The 22,938-nt window shown below is 67.2% G+C and overlaps 2 protein-coding genes across 5 annotated transcripts; one reads left to right on the top strand and one right to left on the bottom strand.

Moving 5' to 3' along the window:
* Positions 1 to 205: 205 nt before the first annotated feature.
* Positions 206 to 17,021, top strand: CUX2 (cut like homeobox 2). Of its 4 annotated transcripts, XM_064521943.1 has the most exons (20): positions 206 to 514; positions 3,747 to 3,884; positions 3,988 to 4,111; positions 4,813 to 4,889; positions 4,975 to 5,041; positions 6,049 to 6,097; positions 6,628 to 6,732; positions 6,831 to 7,022; positions 7,106 to 7,164; positions 7,250 to 7,298; positions 7,386 to 7,485; positions 7,576 to 7,601; positions 7,986 to 8,202; positions 8,943 to 9,044; positions 10,465 to 11,255; positions 11,383 to 11,542; positions 12,257 to 12,526; positions 12,845 to 13,033; positions 13,223 to 13,496; positions 14,597 to 17,021. In XM_064521943.1, the coding sequence occupies exons 1-20, from the start codon at positions 355 to 357 to the stop codon at positions 15,165 to 15,167; spliced, it is 3,720 nt and encodes a 1,239-aa protein (XP_064378013.1). In that variant the 5' UTR covers positions 206 to 354; the 3' UTR covers positions 15,168 to 17,021. The 4 variants fall into 4 exon arrangements, with proteins under 4 accessions (XP_064378013.1, XP_064378011.1, XP_064378012.1 ...); XM_064521941.1 differs by having other exon boundaries at positions 7,576 to 8,202; XM_064521942.1 differs by having other exon boundaries at positions 7,386 to 7,601.
* PHETA1 (PH domain containing endocytic trafficking adaptor 1) lies at positions 15,604 to 19,559 on the bottom strand. Its single transcript, XM_064521944.1, has one exon. The coding sequence runs from the start codon at positions 19,261 to 19,263 to the stop codon at positions 18,490 to 18,492; it is 774 nt and encodes a 257-aa protein (XP_064378014.1). The 5' UTR covers positions 19,264 to 19,559; the 3' UTR covers positions 15,604 to 18,489.
* Positions 19,560 to 22,938: the final 3,379 nt, after the last annotated feature.

Here is a 22,938-nt window from a genome sequence, read left to right as displayed (position 1 = left end):
ACCCCGGCGTCGCGGCGGGAGCGCGGCACGCGGGCGGCCGCCCTGCTTTCCCAAACGCCGCTGCTCACCTCCGTTTTCCCTCTCCCCGCAGGTGATTGCGCTTAGTAAAAGGAGCGAGGAGGCCGGGACGGCTTTGCTGAGCGTTCGCAGGCGTTTAATCGAAGGCCCAGGTAAGGAGCGCGGCGGTGCCCGGCCGCGTGGCGAGTAGCTTGCCGCCGCCACCGCCGAGCTAGCGTCCGGACCGGAGCCGCCGAGGAGCGAGGAGCGCAGCGTCCTGCCGTCCCGACCCCGATCCCGATCCCGACCCCGGCCGGGACCCGCGCCGCAGCCGGCACCGCCGACGCTCGCTTTCGCATGTTGCTCTGGAGATACCGGCCGGCCGGAGGAGCGGGAGCATCTTTTGCCGTCGCTGTGGTTCAGCCCCTGAGCCAAATGCATCTTGACATTAGGAAAGGAATACATTTGCTCAGCCCTTGTAACCCCGCTGCGGCTATCCCCAGGTGTCTTTTCGACGGTAAGTTGACCGAAGCGGCTGAGCCCGTGCTGCCGCCTCTCCCGCGCCCGCCCTGCCGAAGACGCACAGAAGGGCTCCTGCAGGGCCACTAACTCACTTCCCAGACGTTTAGGAATAACAGAATGTTTTAATAGTTTCTTAGGGGAATTGGGGAGACATGTTTTCGTCCTCATTAAATTCTATCCCGCCCTACGGGAACCAAATGTCGGCTTGGCTCCCCAAACCCGGTTCTCACCCCGCCGCGCTCCCCGGGGATGCTCCGTGCACGCGGGCTGCTCCGGTGCCTCCTCCTCCCGGGCCGTGGTCCCGCGGCTCCCGCGTGCCCCTTCCCCGCTCCCGGGCTCCCCGCGGCGCCCCGGCCCGTGCGTCCCGGCTCGGGGAGGCTTCGGAAGCGCCGCACAAGTCCTGATTCGGCGCTTTTGGCTCTGAACGGCTGCTGCCGACACAAATCTCCGGCAGCGCCGCGGCGGAGCCTGATTGCTCAGCAAGTATTTTGATAAGCGAGCTGGCTGCGCGGCTGTAATTACGGGAGAAAACCGTAAATCTTGGGGATATTGTTCACACAGATGCGGCGGGGAGGGGGGGGGAGCAGTAAAACGTGTTAAAAGCATAATTAATGTCACTGTCGTTGGGGATGATTTGATTTAAGCCCGACGTTGGCTCGTGGAGGGTTTCGCAGGGCTCCGGCGGCCGGGATGGGGCAGGACGGGACGGCGGCCGGGCTCCCGCGGGACCGCGCTGCCGCTGCTCCGGAACCAGCAGCGGGATGCGGGATGCGGGATGCGGGTGCTGCCGTCGCGGGTGTCACGGCGGGTCCCCGTGTGCCCATCCCGTCCCCCCGGCCTAGCCGGGACACGTCCCGCTGCCCGACCCGGGGGTCCTCCTGCACCACCGCCGCCGAAAACACAGGCAATATCGCCAGCTAGTGGCAAGACTTTATTTATATATATATATATATCTCTATATATATATAAAGCGAGAGCATTAACGCGGAGCGACGCAGAGGCCTGGCGGGGGGCGCGGCGGGAGCCGACCGCTGCTTCCCGCGCGGGTATTCGGGAGCGAGGGGCGGGCGGCGATGCTCTGGGTCGCCCCCGGGGCTCGGTGCCGCTGGGGGTGCGGGGGTTGGATCCGGGAGCATCCCCCTCCTCCCGCCGCGCTCGTGCCCGCGTCCCCGGGGCCTCCGCGGCAGCCCCCTTTCTCCGCTGGCGTTGAAGCGAGCCGGGGGAGCAGGGTGCCGGAGCCTGCAGCGTGGGGTGCCCCCGGGTCCCTTTCGAGCACGTGCCCCGCAGCGGGGCGGTTTGGGGGCTGGAGGTGCAAGCGCGGTGCTCGGCCCTGCGGCACCCGCGCTGCACCGGCCCCCGGCATCGCCTCCTCCGGGGATGCACCGCGTTAAAATGCCCCGGCCGGGCTTCCCGTGTTGCTGTCGTCCCCCGAGTCTCTTCCCAAAGCTCGCTCCGAGGATGCGCCGTGCCGGGACGGATGGCTCCGCACGGAGAGGGGCGTTGGGAGAGCGCGGCGGCTGCGTTTCAGCGACCGCGGCTCGAAGGGGCAGGAGGGAAACGCCGACCCAAGGAAAATCCCCCCGGTGCTTTGTCGCTCCTGCGTTACTTCTCGTTGGGGCGGCGAGCGGAGCCGCCGGCGCTGATCCGACCGGGGGCCGGTCCCGGCGGGAGCACCCGGAGCGGCGGGCGGGAGTCCCCCCCCGGCCCCTGCCACCCCCCCAAGCAGGGCTGTAATTACCCGTGTCGTTATCCCGGCTTGCGTCGTTACAGCCGTTATTAATGGCTGTAAGACGAGGCCGCGCGGTTCGGAGCAAGCCCGAGCGGCAGCGGCTGCTCTCCGTGCTGGAGCACGCGGGAGCCCCGGGAACGCCGTAGCGAAGAGCCGCCTCTCCATCCCGCTCGGAGCGGAGGCCGCCGGTTGCTTGGGTTTTCCTTTTTCCCCATTACCGTTATTATTTTTCCACCTTGGACACGTGCCACTGGCGTGTGCCGCGCGGCAGCGCGCCCGGCTCCGTCCCGCTTCCCTGTTTATCCAACTCTGTGACCCTGGAGAATTTGATTCTATTTTCTTCCCTTTTTCTTAATTTTTTTAAAGATCCAAACCTATATTAACCTGGCTCGACAGGAGGCATTTTCCTGAACTTATTAAAAAATGCAGACTTGTAAATTAATTTGTTCATGTTGTACAATGGCAGTGCAGATGGACTCATTAGCATGCACACAACAAATAATTATAGATGAATTTTTAGCTGGCCTGCTTAATGGGCTTGCTGGGTTAATTATGTCAATGTATAATTACATCAGCCCTGGGAGACATAATGGCACACCCCGCTGAGCAGGCACCAGCTAATGACGGCGTAATGCCGGCACGGGGAAGACGGACGGCCCCGCGCGCACCTGCCTACCTCCCCACGGCCCCCGGGCATCTCGTGGGGGCCACGGCTGCGGGGGCTCGGGGTGGTCACCGGGGTCCTGGGGTGGCCGCGGCTGCGGGGGTCTCGGGGTGGTCACTGGGGTCCTGGGGTGGCTGCCACCACGGTGGTCCTGGATGGCCGTGGTGGTCCCAAGGTGGCTGTGACCACGGTGGTTCTGGAGTGGCCACGGCTGCAGAGGTCTCGAGGTGGTCACGGGGGTCCCGAGCTGGCTGCCACCATGATGGTCCTGGGGTGGCCACTACCGCAGGGGTCTCGGGATGGTCACTGGGGTCCCAAGGTGGCTGCTGACACAGCGGTACTGGGGTGGCCACTGGGGTCCTGAGGTGGCTGCTGCCACGGCAGTCCTCGGGTGGCCACCAGGGTCCTGGGGTGGTCAACTGGGGTCCCAAGGTGGCTGCTGCCATGGTGGTGCTGGGGTGGCCACCAGGGTCCCAGGTGGCCACTGTCACAGGGGTCCCAGCAGGGTCACTGGGATCCGGAGGTGGCTGCTGCCACGGCAGTCCTGGGGTGGCCACCAGGGTCCCAGGGTGGCTGCCACCACGACGGTCCTGGGGTGGTCACCGGGTCCCAAGGTCGCCACTGCAACAGCGGTCCCAGGGTGGCCACTGGGTCACCGGGGTGGCCACCACAGCGCAGGTCCCAGGGTGGTCACTGGAGCCCTGGGCTGGCCACCACCACCGCAGGGGTCCCAGGGCAGCTGCTGCCACCACGCAGGTCCCGCAGCGGCCACCGGGGACCTGGGGTGGCCACGGCCGTCCCGTCCCCTCACCGCCTCCGTGCTGTGTCCCGCAGACCCCGCGCCGGTGCTGGAGGCTGCCCGGAGCTTGGAGGACCGGCTGCAGCAGCTCCAGCGCCTCGAGCCCCCCAACCCGCCCCCCAAGGACCTCGGCCGCCAGTGGAAGAAGCACCCGGAGCCCGGCGGCACCCAAGGTACCCGCTGCGGGCGGCCGCGACGCGCGGGGCCGGGGGCCGGGCCGGGGCCACCCGTGGCCCCCCCGGCTGGGGCCGCCCCGTGAGCACCGTGCACCCGCAGCGCGGCGCGAGGCAGCGTCTCCGGCCGGGCTCACCGCGGCGGACGAGAGCGGGCTCGCCGGCGCCGACGGCTCAGCGCTTTTCGCAGAAACCTCGCTGCAGAGAAATGAGGCAGAAAAGCAAAAGTACGTGAGTAGTTGGGGATGCACCGTACGTTTAGCCACCGGCGCGTCCTGCCTCGAAACCCGGCTCCGCCGCGCGGCTTTGCTGGGACAGATCAGCTAAACGCAGGTCGGCGGATGCTCCTCGTTAAACGCCCTTTTAATTGCGGTGCTCCCGGCTTTCCCGCTGGCGCGTCATCGCTATTCCTCAACGCGCTGTGCCCGTAGATGAACGGGGAGTCTTTAAACCCAAAATTGCATCTCTCTCCGAGCAAGTTCCTGGCAAGAGCCAGCTATAAATAACGCGGAATAACTTCTCCCTGATTGCTTTTCCCCCCTCCGATTAATTACCTTGGAGGGGCGGCAGCGGCGGAGACGCCCGTCCCGTCTGCCCGGGGCAGGTGCCGCCGCGGCGATGCTCGTTCCCCTCTTCCCATTCCTCCTCTTTTCTCCCGCCGCCTCTTAGTTCCTCCTAATGAATCCCTTGTTAGGGAATTCGTGTCCGGGCTGCGATCCAACGTGCCGTTTTCAGCCCGAAGTGAGTTTTTACAGCCGGGGCTGTAAACCCCCCGAAATCAAGGTTTTTAACGGAAACTTTGACGGCGTGAAAGCGTCTCGGCTGCGATGCCTGCGCGTCCCCCGGCACCGCGGAGCGATGCTTTGAGCAGCGGGGAGAAGGAGGGGAAGCGGGAAGGGCCGCGGGGCCGACGCGCTTCTCCTCGCAGGGGGCTGCAGGACGCGCAGGTCACTCTGGCCGCTCGCCTGGGCGAAGCCGAGGAGAAGATCAAGGTGCTGCACTCAGGTAGGGGCAGCGCGGGCGCGGGGCAGCCCCGCGCGCCTGCCGCCGGCCCCCCCTCACCCCTCTCTCTCCCCCTGCGGCCGGCCAGCGCTGAAGGCGACCCAGACGGAGCTGCTCGAGCTGCGGTGCAAATATGACGAGGAAGCCGCCTCCAAGTAAGTCGCTGCTCTGCTGCAGGGCCGAATCCTGCCCGGGCCGAGCGGGGTCCGGCCGAGCGTCCGCGAGGCGTGTGGATGGTCCAGGGGCTCCCGCTGCTGCTGGGATGCGTTGGGTGACCGCGGGAGACTCCGAGTCCCGGTCGCTCCTTAGGTTTCCTGGGATGCGTGTTGTGCCCTCGGGCTTCAAAGCAGCGTGGAGGGGCCGAGCGTGCACATGAGCAATAACGCAGGGAAAGTGCTTCTTCCGTCGGCTCTCTGGGAGAGCTCTGTCCTTGCTCCGTCTCTGCCCCATCCTTGCTCCATCCTTACTCCATCTCTGCCCCATCCCTGCTCCATCCTTACTCCATCCCTGCCCTGTCCCCACCCCATCCCTGCTCCGTCTCTGCTCCATCCCTGCTCTGTCTCTGCTCCATCCCTGCTCCGTCTCTGCTCCATCCCTGCTCCGTCTCTGCCCCATCCCTGCCCCGTCCCTGCCCCATCCCTGCTCTGTCTCTGCCCCATCCCTGCTCTGTCTCTGCCCCATCCCTGCTCTGTCTCTGCCCCATCCCTGCTCCGTCCCTGCTCCATCCCTGCTCCGTCTCTGCCCCATCCCTGCTCTGTCTCTGCTCCATCCCTGCTCTGTCTCTGCTCCATCCCTGCCCCATCCCTGCTCCATCTCTGCCCCATCCCTGCTCCATCTCTGCCCCATCCCTGCCCCATGCTTGCTCCGTCCCTGCCCCGTCCCTGCCCATCCCTCCGGACCCGGCGACGTTCTCCCCTGGGCTCCGCGCGGTCTCCCTTCCCCAGCTCCCGGCAGCGGGCAGAGCTCAGGCCGTGGCTGCACCGCGCGGCCCCGCCGCTCCGCTCACCGGGTCCTCGCTGGCCGGGGCTCCGTATCCCTCAGAGCCGAGCGCATCCTCCGCCCCGCTCCGGCCCCCGCCGGCCGCGGAGCCGGGTGGGAAGCGCGGCGGGGGGCCGGCGCCGCGGAGCCGCTCCAGCTGACGCCGTTCGCTTTGGGGTCGCAGGGCCGACGAGGTGGCGATGATCATGACGAACCTGGAGAAAGCCAACCAGGTGAGGAGGGCTGCTCGCCGCTGAGCGCAGGGCGCGATCCCCTCCGCTCCGCTCCGCTCCGCCGCGGCCGTCGCTCGCCGGTGCTCGCTCGTGTACCAATTGCATGTATAGAACTGCGTTTCGGCTGCTGGGGTTTGCGTGTTTAGCACCTGCAGCCCGTCGTGGGTGTTTTCGGGCAGGAGCAGGTCGGGGCGAGAGCAGGATGACCTGCGCCAACCCCTGTTGGTCCCAGGCATAATTATTCCTCGCCGTTTCCATTCCCATTCATTAGTTCTGTTAAATCCGGAAAACGCAGGTGCGAATAAATGCGCACGGATAATAAAAGAGGCCTGAAGGGCTTTTGACGCGTAAACACGGCCTTTGGGTGTGCCGGGGCGGGCCGTGGCCAGCGCGCGGGGGTGACCGCTCCTGCCCCAAGCGCCGGGGGTGCTTTCTGCCGGTGCTGGCGATGGCGGGGGGCTCTTCTTTGCCCGGCCTCGCCGGCGGGCGAAGCGGGACGCCGGCCTGACGCGCGGCCCCCTCTCTTGCAGCGAGCGGAGGCGGCTCAGCGGGAGGTGGAGAGCCTGCGGGAGCAGCTGGCCTCCGTGAACAGCTCCCTGCGCCTGGCCTGCTGCTCGCCGCAGGGGGCCGGCGGGGTGAGGACCCCCCCCAGCCCCGGCCCGCGCCGGAGCATCCCGGCCTTTCCCAGCCCGCCGGCGCCGAGCGGAGCTGACGGTGTCCCCTCTCCCGGCAGGACAAAGTGCACTATTCCCTGTGCTCAGGGCCGAGGCTGGAGGCGGCGCTGGCCGCCAAGGACCGGGAGATCCTGCGGCTGCTCAAGGACGTGCAGCACCTCCAGGGCTCGCTGCAGGAGCTGGAGGAGTCCTCGGCCAGCCACATCGCCGAGCTGGAGGGGCAGCTGGCCGCCAAGAACGAGGCCATCGAGGTGAGGGCGGCGGCGGAGGGGCCGGGGAGCGGGGGCCGGCGGCTCCGCGCGGCTCCGCGCTCACTGCCCGCTCCCCGCCGCAGAAGCTGGAGGAGAAGCTGCAGGCCCAGGCCGACTACGAGGAGATCAAGACAGAGCTGAGGTAGGGCACGGCCGGGCGCCGGCCCCTTCCCCTGCCCGGCCCCGCCGCGCCGCCCGGCCCGCCAACCCGCTCCTTTCTCCCCCAGCATCCTGAAAGCGATGAAGGTGGCGTCCGCCAGCTGCAGCCTGCCGCAGGCAAGTGCCCGGCCCCGCGCCCGCCGCCGCCGCCGCCCTGCCCGCTCGCCCCCCAACCCTCTCCCGCCTCCGTCTCTCTCTTCCCAGAGCGTCTCGAAGCCGGAGGAGGCTCTGCTGCTGGGCAAGGAGGCCTTCTACCCCTCCCAGAAGTACCTGCTGGAGAAGCCGAGCCTGCTCGCCAGCGCTGGTAGGGTGACGGCGTTTTCCCGGCGGCTTTCGGAGGGGGCTTCGCTGCCCCGGGGAGCTATAGTGCCTCCCCCGTCTCCGTCCCCTCCAGAGGAGGATCCCTCCGAGGACGAGGCGGTGAGGGAGTCCCTGGGCCTGGAGCAGCCGTTCCCGTCCCCGCAGCGGCTCGCGCACGCCCCGGCCGACGAGCCCGCCTCGCCGGCGCCCGGCCCGCCGCCCCACGGCCCCGGCCCGGCCCCCGAGGGCCAGCGGACGTTCTCGCTGTCCCCCTTCGCCGGCGCGGCGCCCGGCGAGAGGCTCCCGGCGGACGCGCCGCTCCCCAGGCCCGTGGCGCCGGCCGGCTACAAGAGCGAGGGTGCCGCGGGGCCGCCCTTCGCCTCCGCCTACTTCGCCGGCAAGGGCAGCGGCGGCGGCACCGCGGCGGCCAGCGACGCCGGCGAGCCGTGCGAGGGCGGCGCCGCCGACGAGGAGCAGCTCGACACGGCCGAAATCGCCTTCCAGGTGAAGGAGCAGCTGCTGAAGCACAACATCGGGCAGCGGGTCTTCGGCCACTACGTGCTGGGGCTGTCGCAGGGCTCCGTCAGCGAGATCCTGGCCCGGCCCAAGCCCTGGCGCAAGCTGACGGTGAAGGGCAAGGAGCCGTTCATCAAGATGAAGCAGTTCCTGGCCGACGAGCAGAACGTGCTGGCGCTGAGGACGATCCAGGTGCGACAGAGAGGTGAGTGGCCCCGGCCGCCCCGGCCGCCCCATCCCGCGGGACGCAGCCGCCGCGGGTCGTTCGCAAGCCGGAGGAGTCGCCCGGGGATGCTCGTCGCCGTGCCCAGCCGCCGGGCAGGATGCGGCCCCGGCAAATGGTAGCGGTTAAAGCAAACCGTCGTGGAAGCTGCGTCCCCGAATGCGCTTTGCTCGTTTATCCTGACGAGTGCCGTTTAATTATGCATTAGCGCGTTCCGTCGCGTGTGAGTCAACGCGCTCGGGAGCGTTTTGTTAAAATAATGAAGTGTTAATACCGCGGGACCTCGCGCGTCTTTGTCCGCCGGCCCCAAACCTGCCTGCTCCCCGCTCCCGCGCGCTGCCCGGGGAAAAGGGGGGCTGCGTCCCCCCCGGAAACCCAGCCGCTTTGCAAATCCACGCAAATACAGGGACCTTGTGCCGGCGTCAGTCCTTGGTCCGGGCCCAGCCGGAGGGCACGGATGCGGCACGGTGCCCGGAAGCCCCCGCGATCAGGGCGGTCTCTCCCCGGCAGAGCGGGCTGGAGACGAGGAGGCGAAAGCTGCCGGCGGAGCTACCTGGGCTCCCTTCGCTGTGGCTAGTGACTAATCGGGAGTGACATTCTTCTTAAAAGCAGCATCCCTAAAAATAGCTGAACATGAGCAGCGGTAAATACTCCCTGACACGCAAGCGGAGCTTGTAAAACCAGCGCCGGTGACAAATCTGTTATCGTGCCTCTTTGATCAGGTAGCATCACGCCACGGATCAGGACGCCAGAAACCGGCTCCGACGATGCCATCAAAAACATCCTGGAGCAGGCGAAGAAGGAGATCGAGTCGCAGAAGGGAGGTGGGTGCAGCCGTGGCGGCGTTTCGTGAAACCAGGGCTCCTCTGGGGTGTCTGAGGTCACCGGTGACATCTGAACCCCGAGGATGCCTTGCAGGTCCTGGTGTCCGTGGCAGGAGCAGGTCCTGGGCAGGTGGCACCCGGGGGCCCGTCACTGACCGTGGGCAGCCCGTGGGCACCTCGGCTGCAAGCAGGCGCCTGGACCAAGGTGGCAGGGCCAAACTGGGCTTTTTGGGGCGTTTCTCCTGCCCGGACACATGATCCGCAACAGGGACCTTGGTGGGGGCCTCCCCGGTTGGGCTGGATCTCCAGGGAGCTGGGCAGTGTCACTTTGTCACCTCCCTGCCCACAGTCGTGACGAAAAGCGAAGCATTGACCTAGGGACATCCGTAGAAAATATTTGGGGATCACGGTGGAAAGAAATATGTTAAATATCGTTAGAGACGAAGCCCTCCCGGGTGATGGAGAGAGCTGCGGTGCTGCTGCCTTCACCAGGCTCCCTCCACGCGGGGCCCCTTCTGTATCGGGGCCTTTAGAAACTTCGGACCCAACCTCTCCCTTCCCCCCACCCCGAAAGAGATGATTAAGTGGGAACGCACAATCCATATGGCACGAGGAATCATTAAACCAGCTGCGCGCACAGTCAATTACAAGAAATGAAATACATTAAAACAGGTAGTCTGCTGAGAAAGCAGAATGCCTGAGAATTGAATTAGACAAGAACGGTGGAAAAACAGGCAGGGAAAACAAACATGTTTGTATATTGCCGTCGTCATTAATAGGATTTACTTTGCAATCGTTGAGACAGGATCCCGGTTATAAATGTAGCTTGCAGCACGTCTGCTTTGCTGGGTGCTGCGGTCCGCGCTGCCCGGCCGATTCGATGCCCTAAAAAAGGAAAAGCCGCTATAGCAAAGGGAGCAGCGAGAGCCACGTTCTGGCATGAAGGCCGAGGCCATGCCGTGCACGCAGCTGTGCCGGTGCCGGGATGCTCCGGCTCCGGAGAGGCCCGGGCTGCGCTTTCGCAGGCAGGCTGGAAATTCCCGTTCTTTCCAGCGAGGTGCAAACTCCCCACCCGGGCTGCCATGATCTGCATGCGCGCCATGCTAAGCGAAAGCTGTTCTGTTAATAAATAAAGGCAAGGGAAGGAAATGCAATTAGCGGCCGCTCTTGCTAGAGTTTAAGGGGGTTTCTTGCTAGAGTTTAAGGGTGTTAAAAAAAGCAACGAGCCGAACAACCGCCCGAGCCCGCGGGCTGGGGGAGCCGGGTCCCAGGCGATGCTCGGCGCCGGGCTCTCCGCTCCGGGCCGCTTCCCGGGGCGCAGCGGGAACGCTCCCGCACACGGCGCCGTGCCGGGCCCCGGGATGAGCCCCCGTCGCGCCGGCAGCCTCCCCGCTCACTCCTGCTCTCCTCCTCTTCCCAGGCGAGCCCAAAACCGCCTCGGCCCCGCAGGCGGTCGCCAACGGCTCCGGCTCCGGCTCCGGCGGCTCGGAGGACGCCATCAAGAGCATCCTGGAGCAGGCGCGGCGGGAGATGCAGGCGCAGCAGCAGGCGCTGCTGGAGATGGAGGCGGGGGCCGGGGGGGCCGGGGGCACGCCGCCCGCCGAGCGCGCCACGCTGGCCGCCGTCAGCCAGAACATCGTGCAGGCCTACATCAAGCAGGAGGAGGGCGGCGGGGCCGGGGCGGGGGCCGGGGCTGGGGCCGGGACCGGGGCGGCTCCCCTCGCCGTGCTCTCGCCCGCCGCCTTCGTCCAGAGCATCATCCGCAAGGTCAAGTCGGAGATCGGCGACGCCGGCTCCTACTTCGACCAGCACTGGGCGGCCGAGCGGAGCCTGCTCAGCCGGCCCTACGCCTCCGTGTCGCCCTCGCCCTCCTCCTCCTCCTCGAGCTACTCCAGCGTGGCCAACGGCCGGGCCTGGCCCCGCGGCGACGCCGGCGAGGGCGGCGCCAACGACGAGGAGCCGCCGGCGGCGGACGAGGAGCCGCACAGGGCGACGGAGGTGAAGTCGGAGGGCGCCGAGCCGCCGGCCGCCGGCCGCCTCTCCTACTACCCGGCCTACGTGCCGCGGACGCTGAAGCCCACGGTGCCGCCGCTGACGCCGGAGCAGTACGAGCTGTACATGTACAGGGAGGTGGACACGCTGGAGCTGACGCGGCAGGTCAAGGAGAAGCTGGCCAAGAACGGCATCTGCCAGCGGATCTTCGGGGAGAAGGTACCGGCCGGGCGTCCCGGGGGTCCTCCCCGCTCCGGGGGCTCGTCCCGCCCCCGGTGTCCTCCCTGGGCGGAGGCCCCCGGGGACGAGGCACCGCTCGGCCGCCCGACCCCTCCGCCGTCCCCAGGTGCTGGGCCTGTCGCAGGGCAGCGTGAGCGACATGCTGTCGCGGCCCAAGCCGTGGAGCAAGCTGACGCAGAAGGGCCGGGAGCCCTTCATCCGCATGCAGCTGTGGCTGACGGACCAGCTGGGCCAGGGCATCAGCCAGCAGCCCACCCCCTCGCAGGGTGAGTGCCCCCCGGCCCCCACCCCCGGCGAGACCCTCTCCTCCGTCTCCAAAGCCGCTCTTCCGACACATCCAGCTCGTTCCGAACCCCCTTAATTAGTATGTGAGACAGGACAAGGCTGTTAGGCAGATCCTTCACGTGTTATTTTGTCAGAAACGGGTTTTGAAAGTCATCTAGTTAAGAGGGAAAAAAAAAAGAAAAGAAAAAACACAACAAAACCTTTGGCTTTGTGCCTGGAAGAAAGAAGTAACTGGGTTTTTATGTTAATGTTGTGTTTTCGCTCTTTAATTATTCTGCCGTCGCGTCCTGCTCTGCAGTGGCGGCCTCAGAGATGCTGCTTTTTTTTCCCCCTTTCAAAAGGCAGAGCCGCTCGCGGGCCGCACGGCTGCTTGGGAAGCAGTTGGGAAAGCAGGGTTTTGTGATCAGTCGGACCTCTGGGAAGGGTTTTGCGGTCAGTCAGACCCCTGGGAAGGGTTTGGTGGTCAGTCGGACCCATGGGAAGGGTTTGGTGGTCAGTCAGAGCCCTGGAAATGGTGCTCCAGGTGCAGCGGGCGATGCTGCTGCTGCTGCTGCTGCGCGCGGAGGGGAGGGACTGGCCGTCGCACGCTGCCTTTTGGCGCTTGCAAATACTTCTGCAAGCAGAGGGGCGTTGGCGGCATCCCTTTGGGGGACCCCGGCGCGCGGCTAACGCGTGCTCTCCCGCGGCGTTTGCAGCCAGCCCCGCGGAGGCCCGGTCGTCCCCCTCGCCGCCACCCAGCCCCTCGGAGCAGGACAAGGGCTCCCAGGAGCCGCTCGCCCTCGCCCTGGAGAGCAGCAAGGAGAACCAGCAGCCCGAGAGCCGCTCGGCCTCCGCGCTGAGCGGGAAGACCTGCCCCAACAGCCAGGGGCCCGTGGGCATCCAGGAGATCGTCGCCATGTCCCCCGAGCTGGACACCTACTCCATCACCAAGAAGGTCAAGGAGGTGTTGACGGACAACAACCTAGGTGCGCACCGCCGCCGGCACGGCACTGCCCGGTGCCGGGCTTCGCCGGGCGCCGCCGGGTCCCGGTCCTGCCCGCCCCGACGGGCAGCAGCGCCGGGCGGCTCTTGGGCTGCCGGCGTCCTGCACCGCTCCCGGGCGCGTCACCCCGCTTTTCAGCAGCCGCCGAGCCCCGTTTTCACCCCCTGCCCCACGGCGTTCGAGGGGAGCGCGGCCGCCCTGGGAACCGGGCGCATCTCCACGGCGGGGGGAGATGGGGGTCCGGAGCTCCGGCCCCGCCGCTCCGGCCCTGCTCTAACCATCTCTGCTTCTCCTCTGCCAGGCCAGCGGCTGTTCGGGGAGAGCATCCTGGGCCTGACGCAGGGCTCGGTGTCCGATCTCCTCTCCAGGCCCAAACCGTGGCACAAGCTGAGCCTGAAGGGGAGGGAGCCCTTCGTCCGCATGCAGCTCTGGCTCAACGACCCCCACAACGTCGAGAAGCTCCGCGACATGAAGAAGCTGGAGAAGAAAGGTGAGCGGCGGGGCCGCGAAGCGCGCCCGGCCGGGGAGGGGGGGGCTCGGGGCGCCGGGGGCTGCATCCGCGCCCACCGGTGCCCCGCGGCCCTCGCGGAGCAGCCGGGGCCGGCGGAGGCGGCCGGGAGGCGGCGAGGGTGGCCCGCCCGTCCGTCCCGGGAGCGCTGCACCGTCTCCTCTCCCGCAGCCTACCTGAAGCGTCGCTACGGGCTGATCGGCGCCGGCTCGGACAGCGAGTCGCCCGGCGCCCGCTCCGAGTGCGCCAGCCCCAGCCTCCAGCCGCAGGAGCTCAGCCTGCTGCAGATCAAGAAGCCCCGGGTGGTCTTGGCGCCGGAGGAGAAGGAAGCCTTGAAGAAGGCCTACCAGCTGGAGCCCTACCCCTCGCAGCAGACCATCGAGCTGCTCTCCTTCCAGCTCAACCTCAAGACCAACACGGTCATCAACTGGTTCCACAACTACAGGTACGAGGTGCGCTCGGGGGGCCGGGCAGCACCGCCAGACCAGTCCCACCACCGTCTGCGGAGGTGGCGGGGCCATCACTGCGGCATGATGGGGCTGGAGCACCTTTGAGGGCCCCCCGTCCCCCTCGCCCAGCCGTGCGTCCCAACAGCGGGCCCCAGAGCCACCGTTGGCCTTTAGAGGTTCACGGGGCACAGGAGGTCGCCAAAACTCGGTGTGTGACCTTGCTGTCAGATACCCGTAGGAGATGTCCCACTGCTCCAGCGGGTCGGGCTGGGCATCGGAAGCAGTGGCCGCGGTGGCCGTGCCGGTGGTCCACCCGCTCGGCCGTGTGGCATCCATCCACCACGGAGCAGCAGCCCGGCAGCCCGTCGGGGAAGGCCCCCCGGGGCGGAGGGGACCGGGGACCATCCCCGCAGCATCCCGGCTCCGGGGCGAGGATGCACAGCAGCCCGGCCTCGTGCCGCGTCGCTGCTGCCCGTAGGCGAGCGGCACAGTCACGGGGGTCCTGCTCCCCGCGGCCGCGTAAAACAGCGTAAAAAGGCACAGAACTGCTCGTGTCAGGTCCGCTTAGCCTCCACCTCCCCTGGGGCAGCCCGAAGTCGCGGGTCAATATTTATCGGAGCCGGCCCAAGTTTCTCTCAGGAAGCAGCTGCTTGTTGGGAAGACTCAGGGGAGCGTGGGGGAGAGCTCAGAAAATTGGCCTGTTTGGTGACTGATGTTTTTAGATCGAGACTTTTCCACTTAAATCAAGACTTTGCCACAACCTTTCCCCACGCGTTGTTGCAGGAAAGCCACTGCTGTTCTCGGTAAATGCAGCAGCCCTCAAAGAAGTCTTTGAAAAAATCTTGGTTATGTAAAAAAAAAAAAAAAAAAAAAGGGGAAAGAAGAATAAAGGTAGTGGAAAATATTTGCAAAAAAAACGGGGTCAGTTTGGAAAGCTGCAAATTGGGAACAGCTCAGAGTGCTGCAAAGCCGTTTCCCCGTTTTCGGGCCGGGGTCGCCTCTGCTTTCACGTGGCACCGCGGCACTGTCACGGGGGGGGACGCTTGCAAAGGGGGGGGTCGGAGCCGGCACCCACCGCCGCTGCTTGCACCCGCAGGTCGCGGATGCGCCGGGAGATGCTGGTGGAGGGCGCCCAGGACAACGACACGGACCCGGAGGCGAGCGGCGGGGCCGGCCCCGCACCCTCCGGCGCCCGGCCGCCGAGCCCCGGCTCCGAGGGCGAGGAGCCGAAGCCGGCGCCGGCGGAGGACGAGCCCCCGCCGCAGGTGAAGGAGGAGCGAGCCGAGGCCGGCGAGCGGGGTGGCTGCCGCGGCCGCCGGGACTCGTGCAGCCCGGCCGGTGAGCCGGAGCCGGCCGCAGCTCGGGACGCGGCCCCCGGCGCCGGCGGCCTCCCCGCCAGCTTCAAATCCGCCTCGGAGTCGTCCCGCTGCAGCCTCGAGCTCTCCCTCAACTCGCCCTCGGCGGCCTCCTCGCCCGGCCTCGCCGCCTCCGGCTCGCCCCTGCCCTGCTCCGCCGGGCCCCTCTCGCCGGCGCTGCCCCCGGCCCCCGGCCCCCGGCTCAGCACCAGCGTCCAGCGGCGGCACGAGAAGATGGCCAACCTCAACAACATCATCCACCGCCTGGAGCGGGCCGCCAACCGCGACGAGGCCCTCGAGTGGGAGTTCTGAGCCCCCGCCGGAGCCTATATCTATATATATACATCACACACACACATATATATATATTTTGTTAAATTCACCGCGTACGGAGAGGCGAACGGCGACCCGACCTGTCTGACGGAGGAGGAGGAGGAGGAGGAGGAGGAAGGGGAGCGCAGCCCGCGCCCGGTGGAAGGGGCCGAGAGACCCCGCTACGAACCGCCCCCGAGCTTTGTTTTAAATGTGAAAAACTGGGAACGATTTTAGAAAAAAAAAAAAAAAAAGAATATTTATAGACCTCTTTTAGATATTTTAATAAAAGGATACTTTGGAATTTATTAACAGCTTAAGCTGCTTTGATATTAAAGATAGCTATAAAATCAAGATGATGTAGCAGTTGTGTCATTAAATGTACACTGAAGTCTTGTAGTTTGCCACTGGATGAGATTAAAAAACGAACCTAAAAAAAAAAAAAAAACCACAGGAAAGACTGAGCAAAGCCATCGAGAAGCACTATGAGACTGACCAAACGGAGTAAACTTTTGGCATCGCGGTTTTCCACGTCCGTCTGTAAGACACTGCGTTACTTCTGCCCCATCCGAGACTGTGCCGTAGTCCGTGAAGACTCTAAATCGCAACCCGGGATGCCAGCGAGTGTGTATTTAGTCCTGGTGGTATGTTTTGAAACCTTTGTAACACAGAATGTCACGTGCCGTTGTATATGTCGTAGAAATGTCTGCAATAGCCTTCTTGAACACGATGTAGCATGGTGCATACGCGCTCCCTCGCACTCCCTCTACCAGCGCCGCGGCAGCAGACCACGGCTCGCGACGGGGCGGCTCTCGGTCCGGTTAAAAAAGGAGAAAAAACGCCAACCCAACCCAAGCGAACGACGTGACCTGCGTCACCGGCGCTGGGAGAGCGCGACGGGAGAGGTCCCTGCTGCGAGACGTCCCGGGCCGCGCCGGTTTGCTGGGAGAGCCTTCCCGGCGCGATGCCCCGGCCGGAGCCCGTCCCTCCGTAGCTTTTGCCCGGTTTGAAAGGAAGAGCGAAAGAGAAGGAGCTGCTGAGCTTTGCCCCCTCGAGCACCGGTGCTTGGGGACAAGCCCTCAAAAAACGCAACCGCCGGCTGCGCGGCTGGGCGGGAGGTGCTTCCCGCGGCCACGTCTCCTCCGCCGGATCCGGCTTTGGAGGCTGAAGCACTTTTCTCGGTCCCTCGGCCCCTCCCGCGGCTCCCGCATGCCGTTGGTGAACGGGGCCGTGAGTTGCGTCGCGCTGTTCCCTCCGGTTTCCATTTCTTCATTTTCTTGACGCATTTTTTGCAAGCGCCGAAAGCCGGCGGGGTCCGTCCCCCCCCCGCCGCGCGCAGCCTCCGCGAGCCCCCGCACGCAGCAGCAGACCACCGCGGCCGGGCTCCCAGGCTGTGCATTGAAGAGTTTTCCACTGTATACGTTTTTATCAGAATAGAAGGTATTTTTATATTTTGCTGGTAGTTAACGACCAATTTTAAAAGCAAGCCCGCTGGGCTCTACGGAGGCGGGGGGGCTCCACCGGCCGCGGTGCTGCGGGGGCCGCGGTGCTCTCCGGGCCGGCACCAGCTTGCGCACGGCGACTCTTCTTGCTGCTCCGGGGCCCGCGGGGACTGCTGCTCTCCTCGGCCGGCTCCTTTTAGCTTTAGCGGGACGGGACCCGGTTAAGCGCTTCGGCCGGGCTCTCGCGCGCGGGGATCCCGTTGTGCCGGAATCCCGCGGGACGCGCGGATGGCGTTGCGTTGGGCTCGCGCGCTGCGCTTCCCAAGTTTCTACGAGAGCGATGAACTTTGTTAACGAATTTTGGAAGGAACAAGTTCTGTAAAGAGCCACTAAATACAGACGTTGGATAAGAGCGCGCTGTCGGGCTGTGCTTTGTTCGGGAGCCCCCGGAGCCGGCGCCGGGCGAGCGGCTGAGCCCGGCTGGTTTCGGCACCCGGACGCCTCCGCGGCCCAACAGCAACCCTGGCTCCGAGGCGGGTTGTGTGGCGCCGAATGAAGATGTGCTCATGAAAATACTTGGCTGCGAGGGCTGGGATGATTGGGAAAAAGAGGAAAACCCTGCGGCGTGTTTGCAGAAATCCGTCTCCCATCCGATGGCACTGGCCGGCCGGCAGCGAGCACTGAACAAAGTCGCTGCCCAGCCCCGCAGGCATGGGAGGGGCATTAAAACTAAATAATAATAATAATAATAGTAATAATAATAATTTACATCTGCCCTGGGGCTTAAAGGCCCAGAGGAGAAGCAGAGCCACACGGGAATTTTTGCAACAGCCTTTATTTTAGCCAAGGCTTGCGCCTGCTCCGAGTGCGCCCGAGCCACGGGGCCGCCCGCAATCCACCTCTTTCCTCCAGGACCGGGGAGCAATTAAAGGACTTTTTGGCAAAGCTTGGCCCATTCGAAGCCCGGCTGCGGGCGAGCGGGGTGCATGCCATGCCGGGAGCCAGCCGGGGAAAACATGGCACGGATGAGCTGGCGTTCAAAACAAAATGCAAGGCCGTGCCAATAAAATAATCTACTTATATATATATAGATAACTTAAATGTCACAGTTGCCAGTTTGCACAGTCTATGACAGCACGGACTGGAGGGTGTTAACCCATATCTGGGTTTTTTAACGCCGATAAAACCGGTTGGTGAGATAAAAGAGAAGCGGCGGCGTTAGACGCCCCGGAGCAGCCAAACATGACTCGGGAGACGTGTCGGTGCCGCGCGTGAATCATCCGTCACCCCGGCGCTGACACACAGGTTCCTGCTGGTGACACTTCCCCTGCGAGAGCGTCCCGGGGCTCCGTGCAGCCGGCCGCGGTGCCCGGTCCGGGGTGTCCGCGGCTCCCCGGGGCGTCCGCGGCTGCCCGGGGCGGTGGTGGCCGCGCTGCCGCTCCGGAAGGGCTGCGCTCGCAGATAGTTCCATCCCGCAGCCACATCCTGCCGGGGCAGAGCGCTCCGGCCGGCGCGGCACACGCGGCCCACGCGGCCCCGGCCCCCGGCGAGGCGCCCAGGCGGGGACCCGCCAGCGTGGGGACGGGCAGCACCCGCCCCAAAGTCACTGCCGTCACATAACCCCCCCAAAACACCCCCCCGGGGCCGGGGCGAGGGGAAGAGCGATGCAAGAGGGATGCAAACCCTCCGTTGCTGCTCGCCCTGCGCCCAGGCGGGACACGGGAGCTGCGATGCCCCGGGGGCTGCGGCACTTTGCAAGTGATGCTCCGGGATCGGGGCTGCTCTCCCGCTCGGCAGCGTCGGGGAGGCCGGATGGCGGATCCAGGGCGAGGAAGAGGAGGGGCGGGAAGGGGGTCGCGGTGCCCGGGGCTCGCCGACCCTCAGGGCCGCTGGCCCTGCCGCCTCTCCAGCCACTCCCGCCGCAGCCGCGCCACCTCCCTGCCGTAGCGCTCGTGGAGCCGGGCGAAGGCCGACGGCCCCGGCGCCCCCCCGGCGCTCTCCATCACCGCCGCCGCCATCGCCTCGCCGCTGGACGCCCGCCGCCGCCGCGGCACCGGCGGAGGCCTGGGGCCGGCCTCGGCGTCGCAGCCGCTAGCCCGGCGCGGCGGGGCCGCGTCCTGCACGTTGTCCCACACCGCGCAGCCGTTCTCCTTCGGCGGGGCGCCGGGCAGAGCCGACCGCCGCTCCGGTGACCGCCGCTCCGGTGACCGCCGCTCCGGCGACCGCCGCGGCATCCCCGGCTCGGCCCGCCGCCCGCCGCCCCGCATCTCCGCCAGCTGCTCCCGCAGCTCGCGCACCACGAGGCGCAGGTAGGCGAAGCTGGCCCGCGACAGCGCCTTCACCCACGCCTCCATGGCGGCCTGGCTCTCGGCCGCCAGCACGTAGGTGCGGGACTTGGCGCCGCCGAAGCGGATGGCGAAGGCGAACTCCTCGGGCGAGTCGCAGAGCTCCACGGTGCAGCCCTCCAGCACGATGACGCCCACCGGCTCCCGGCTCTCCCGCTCCTCGAAGTAGAAGAGCATGTTGCCCTTGAGCACGAACCAGCGGCGGTGGTAGGCCGTGTGCCGCTCGCCCCGCTTGTAGAGGAAGCCGGCGCTGTCGGCGGGCGAGTCGCAGGTGGCGTAAAACGCCAAGCTCCGCTCGTTCAGCTTCATGGCGCCGGGAGCTGCCGGGGGCCCCGCGGGGCCAACGCTGCCCGGTTGCCACCGGTACCGGCACCGGCACCGGGGGGGTCCCGCGGCCGCCGGCCGAGCCCCGCCGCCGCCTCACCTCGCGCCGCGGAGCCCCGGCGCCGGGCGGCCCCGCTGCGGCTCCCGCCCGGCCGCGCTCCGGTTCGGCCCCGGCGCCGCTGCGGTTCCGGTTCGGCGCCGCTGCGGTTCGGCCGCGGCCCCGGCGCTCCGGCCCCGCCACCTTTTGTCCCCGGCTCGGCGCTGCCGCGGCTCGGCCCGGCCCGGCCCCGCGGGCGGGGCGCTGCTTCGCCCTGGCTCCTCCCGCGCCGCCCCTCACCGCGGCCCGCGGCGGCTGCGCGGCTGCCCCGCAGCCGGGGCGCGTCTCGCCCCCCCCGGCCGCCCCGACGTGCCCGGAAGCCCCTTCTCGCCCCGGCAGCGGGAGGCGGCGAGGGCCGAGGGCGGCCGTGCGGGCAAAGCCGCATCGCCGGGAGAGGCCGGGCCCGGGGGGCTGCGGCAACGCGGAGGAAGAGGATGAGCCGAAGGCTGGCGGGGGCGGCCGGGGGAAGGGGATGACGACTCTGGCGCAAGCAGCGGCCTCCTGGAAAGCGGCGGGTGACGGCCTGTCGGCTGGCATGATGCGGGCGCCGGGCGTTGCGCAAGCGCGCGGGCAGTGCGCCTCGAGCCGCCGATGTGCTCCGCGCCGGCCGCCCGCCCACCCCGCGCTTGCCCCATCCTGGCCGGGGGTGACTCCGCACCGCCCGGCGCCTGCGATCCGTCGGGCAGCCCAAGCCCGGGGCCAGCTCGGCCCCGCTGGCACGATCCCGATGAACCCCGGCTTCGCCGCTCTGCGTCGGCCGCTGCCCGCTGCCTCCCTGCACGCTCCGCGCCGGCGTTTGCAGTCTTTGCCGGCGGCGGTGGCGTTCGGGGCACCTTGTCACCTGCAGGCTTTCTCTTTCGGCCTATAAAAAGGGATTTAAGACACCACGAAAGCCACCTGTCCCTTATCTTCCCCGCTGAGCAGAGCTTCCCTGTTCAAGGCTGTCGGTGTGAGGTCTCGGGGCTTCTCCCCGCGCCGCTTATCTCGCCGGTGCTGCCCAGAGCGCCCTTTAGCACGGGGCGACTGGGAGGAGCGAGGGCTGCAGGCAGAAGCAGCAGCTTTTATTAGACCGGCTGTGATAGCTGAAAAAACGTGGATGTGCTCCTGGCCTCGGAGTTTCTTGGCCGGGTCTCAAAGCCCGGCTTTGGGCAGCCCTGCCAGCTGCTTGACCCGAGGCCGGGCCCCCACGGTGACCCCCCCCCGCTTCCCTCCCGCCCTTCGGGGGCTGCTTCGGAAAATTGCTCCGATGCCTCAGAACCCGCCAGCAAAATTCCCCGTGGCTTCTGCTTCCCGTTGCCGCTCCCTTGGGATCGTCGCGTGCTGCGGCACGGACTCCGAAACTTCCTCTTCCGAGCGGCCCGGCGTTGTGCCCCCCCCGTGCCCCCCCCCCCCAGCCGGCCATGCACCGGCCCCCCCGGGGCTCTGCGCTGCGGGAGCAGCCCGGGAGCAGCCGCTTCCCCCCGCGCAGGGCTGAGCCCGGGGAAACCCCGCCGGGGGGGTGAAGCCTAAGCGCTGCCTTGCTTACTCTGGCCTGGGAGATGCCGGCGCCGGCCAAGTTTGCGCTCCGCCAACGCTGGCCCGTGGCGTTGGGCTCGGCCGCGCTGCCAGCGCGGTCCCCCGGGGCAGGCGCAGCTTAAGCTCGAGGTAAACTCGGCGCGCTGGGGGCTGGGCTGGGCTTTTCCCTGCTTTTCCCGCGGGGCCGGAGGGTGCCCGGGTGGCAGCTCCGGGCCTGGGTCCCAGCCCCGCTCGGGGCACGTGTGCGGCTCGGCCTGGCCCGTCCCGGCGGGTCGCACCCCCCCCCCCGTGCCTCAGTTTCCCCAGACGAGCAGCGGCCTCGGGGGAGGGGGATAAACAACCCCCCCGAGCACCGTGCCCGGCCGGCAGGGAAAGAGGCAGGAAAGGGCCCCAAAGGAGGGTGGGGGGGCTGCGTGCCGCCCGCCCCGGCTGCCTTTGGCCGCGCTTCCTGCTTTTCCCGGCTGCCGGGTGACTTAGCGGCACGATTACGCGGTGGCCGGTGCCGGGCCGCTCGGCAAGGGCACCTCGTGGTCACGGCTGCTCCGGGGCGTGGGACAAAACCCCGGCGCAGAGACCCCAGGGGTGCATTTCGGGGTGCTCCGCACCGGGGCAGGGCTGCTGCTGCCTTGGCTGGGGCGGGAGCCGGGGGGGGGTGTCACCCGCCCTGGGAGACCCCGGCAAAGCAGCACCGGGACGCGGCGTGGCAATGCACCGGTGCAGAGCAGCACCAGGACGCAGTGTGGCAATGCACCGGTGCAGAGCAGCACCAGGACGCAGTGTGGCAATGCACCGGTGCAGAGCAGCACCGGGACACGGCGTGGCAATGCACCGGTGCAGAGCAGCACCGGGACACGGCGTGGCAATGCACCGGTGCAGAGCAGCACCGGGACGCGGCGTGGCAATGCACCGGTGCAGAGCAGCACCAGGACGCAGTGTGGCAATGCACCGGTGCAGAGCAGCACCGGGACACGGCGTGGCAATGCACCGGTGCAGAGCAGCACCGGGACGCGGCGTGGCAATGCACCGGTGCAGAGCAGCACCGGGACGCGGCGTGGCAATGCACCGGTGCAGAGCAGCACCAGGACGCAGTGTGGCAATGCACCGGTGCAGAGCAGCACCAGGACGCAGTGTGGCAATGCACCGGTGCAGAGCAGCACCGGGACACGGCGTGGCAATGCACCGGTGCAGAGCAGCACCGGGACACGGCGTGGCAATGCACCGGTGCAGAGCAGCACCGGGACACGGCGTGGCAATGCACCGGTGCAGAGCAGCACCGGGACACGGCGTGGCAATGCACCGGTGCAGAGCAGCACCGGGACGCGGCGTGGCAATGCACCGGTGCAGAGCAGCACCAGGACGCAGCGTGGCAATGCACCGGTGCAGAGCAGCACCGGGACGCGGCGTGGAAACGTGGAAAGGCACCGTGCAGCGCGCAGGCCCCGCCGGCCATGCAGTGTTGCCGGTGCCCAGGAGATGGCAGCTGGAGCCCGGCGATGGCCCGGGCAGCACCGGCTCCCGTAGCACCGGGGGCACCGTGCCCTGGCCCCCGGCTGCCGGCGAAGCCGCGGCGAGCCCCGGGGGACACCGGTGCAGCCCCCCTGCAGCCCCCAGCCCCGGACCTGGCAGGAGGCCGAGCCGGAGCGGCAGGAGTCACCGGGATGCCACCGCGTCCCTCGCTGGAAAACGCCCACGTGGCATTTCTGAGCCACCGGGAACCCAAAATTGAAACAGGCCGAAGCAGAGGAGCCCGAGCGGGCAAACGGGGCCGAGCGGCAGGGCAGCGCGTGGCCCTGCGCCCGCATGAGCAAGCAGGAAAAGCAGAAGTTGCCGGTGGCGAATCGGTATCCAGGAACTGCAGAAAATCAATGTGGGAAGCAAAGCGAACGGGGAAACCTCGGGCCACGGCGGTCAGGGACACTGCTGAGATCCAGGAGGACCACGAAGGCACCGGCGACAGCGGGGCCGGGCAGCCGTCCCCGGCGGAGGGGCAACACGAGGACACCGCTCACCGCTGCTTCGTGCGGGGGGAGAAAGCCAGAAAGTGCAAT

Source organism: Dromaius novaehollandiae, chromosome 17 (assembly GCF_036370855.1).
Source record: "Dromaius novaehollandiae isolate bDroNov1 chromosome 17, bDroNov1.hap1, whole genome shotgun sequence".
Taxonomy (NCBI): Eukaryota; Metazoa; Chordata; class Aves; order Casuariiformes; family Dromaiidae; genus Dromaius; species Dromaius novaehollandiae.
Note: the sequence above shows the minus strand (reverse complement) of the source record. Positions and strands in the feature narration are given on the sequence as shown.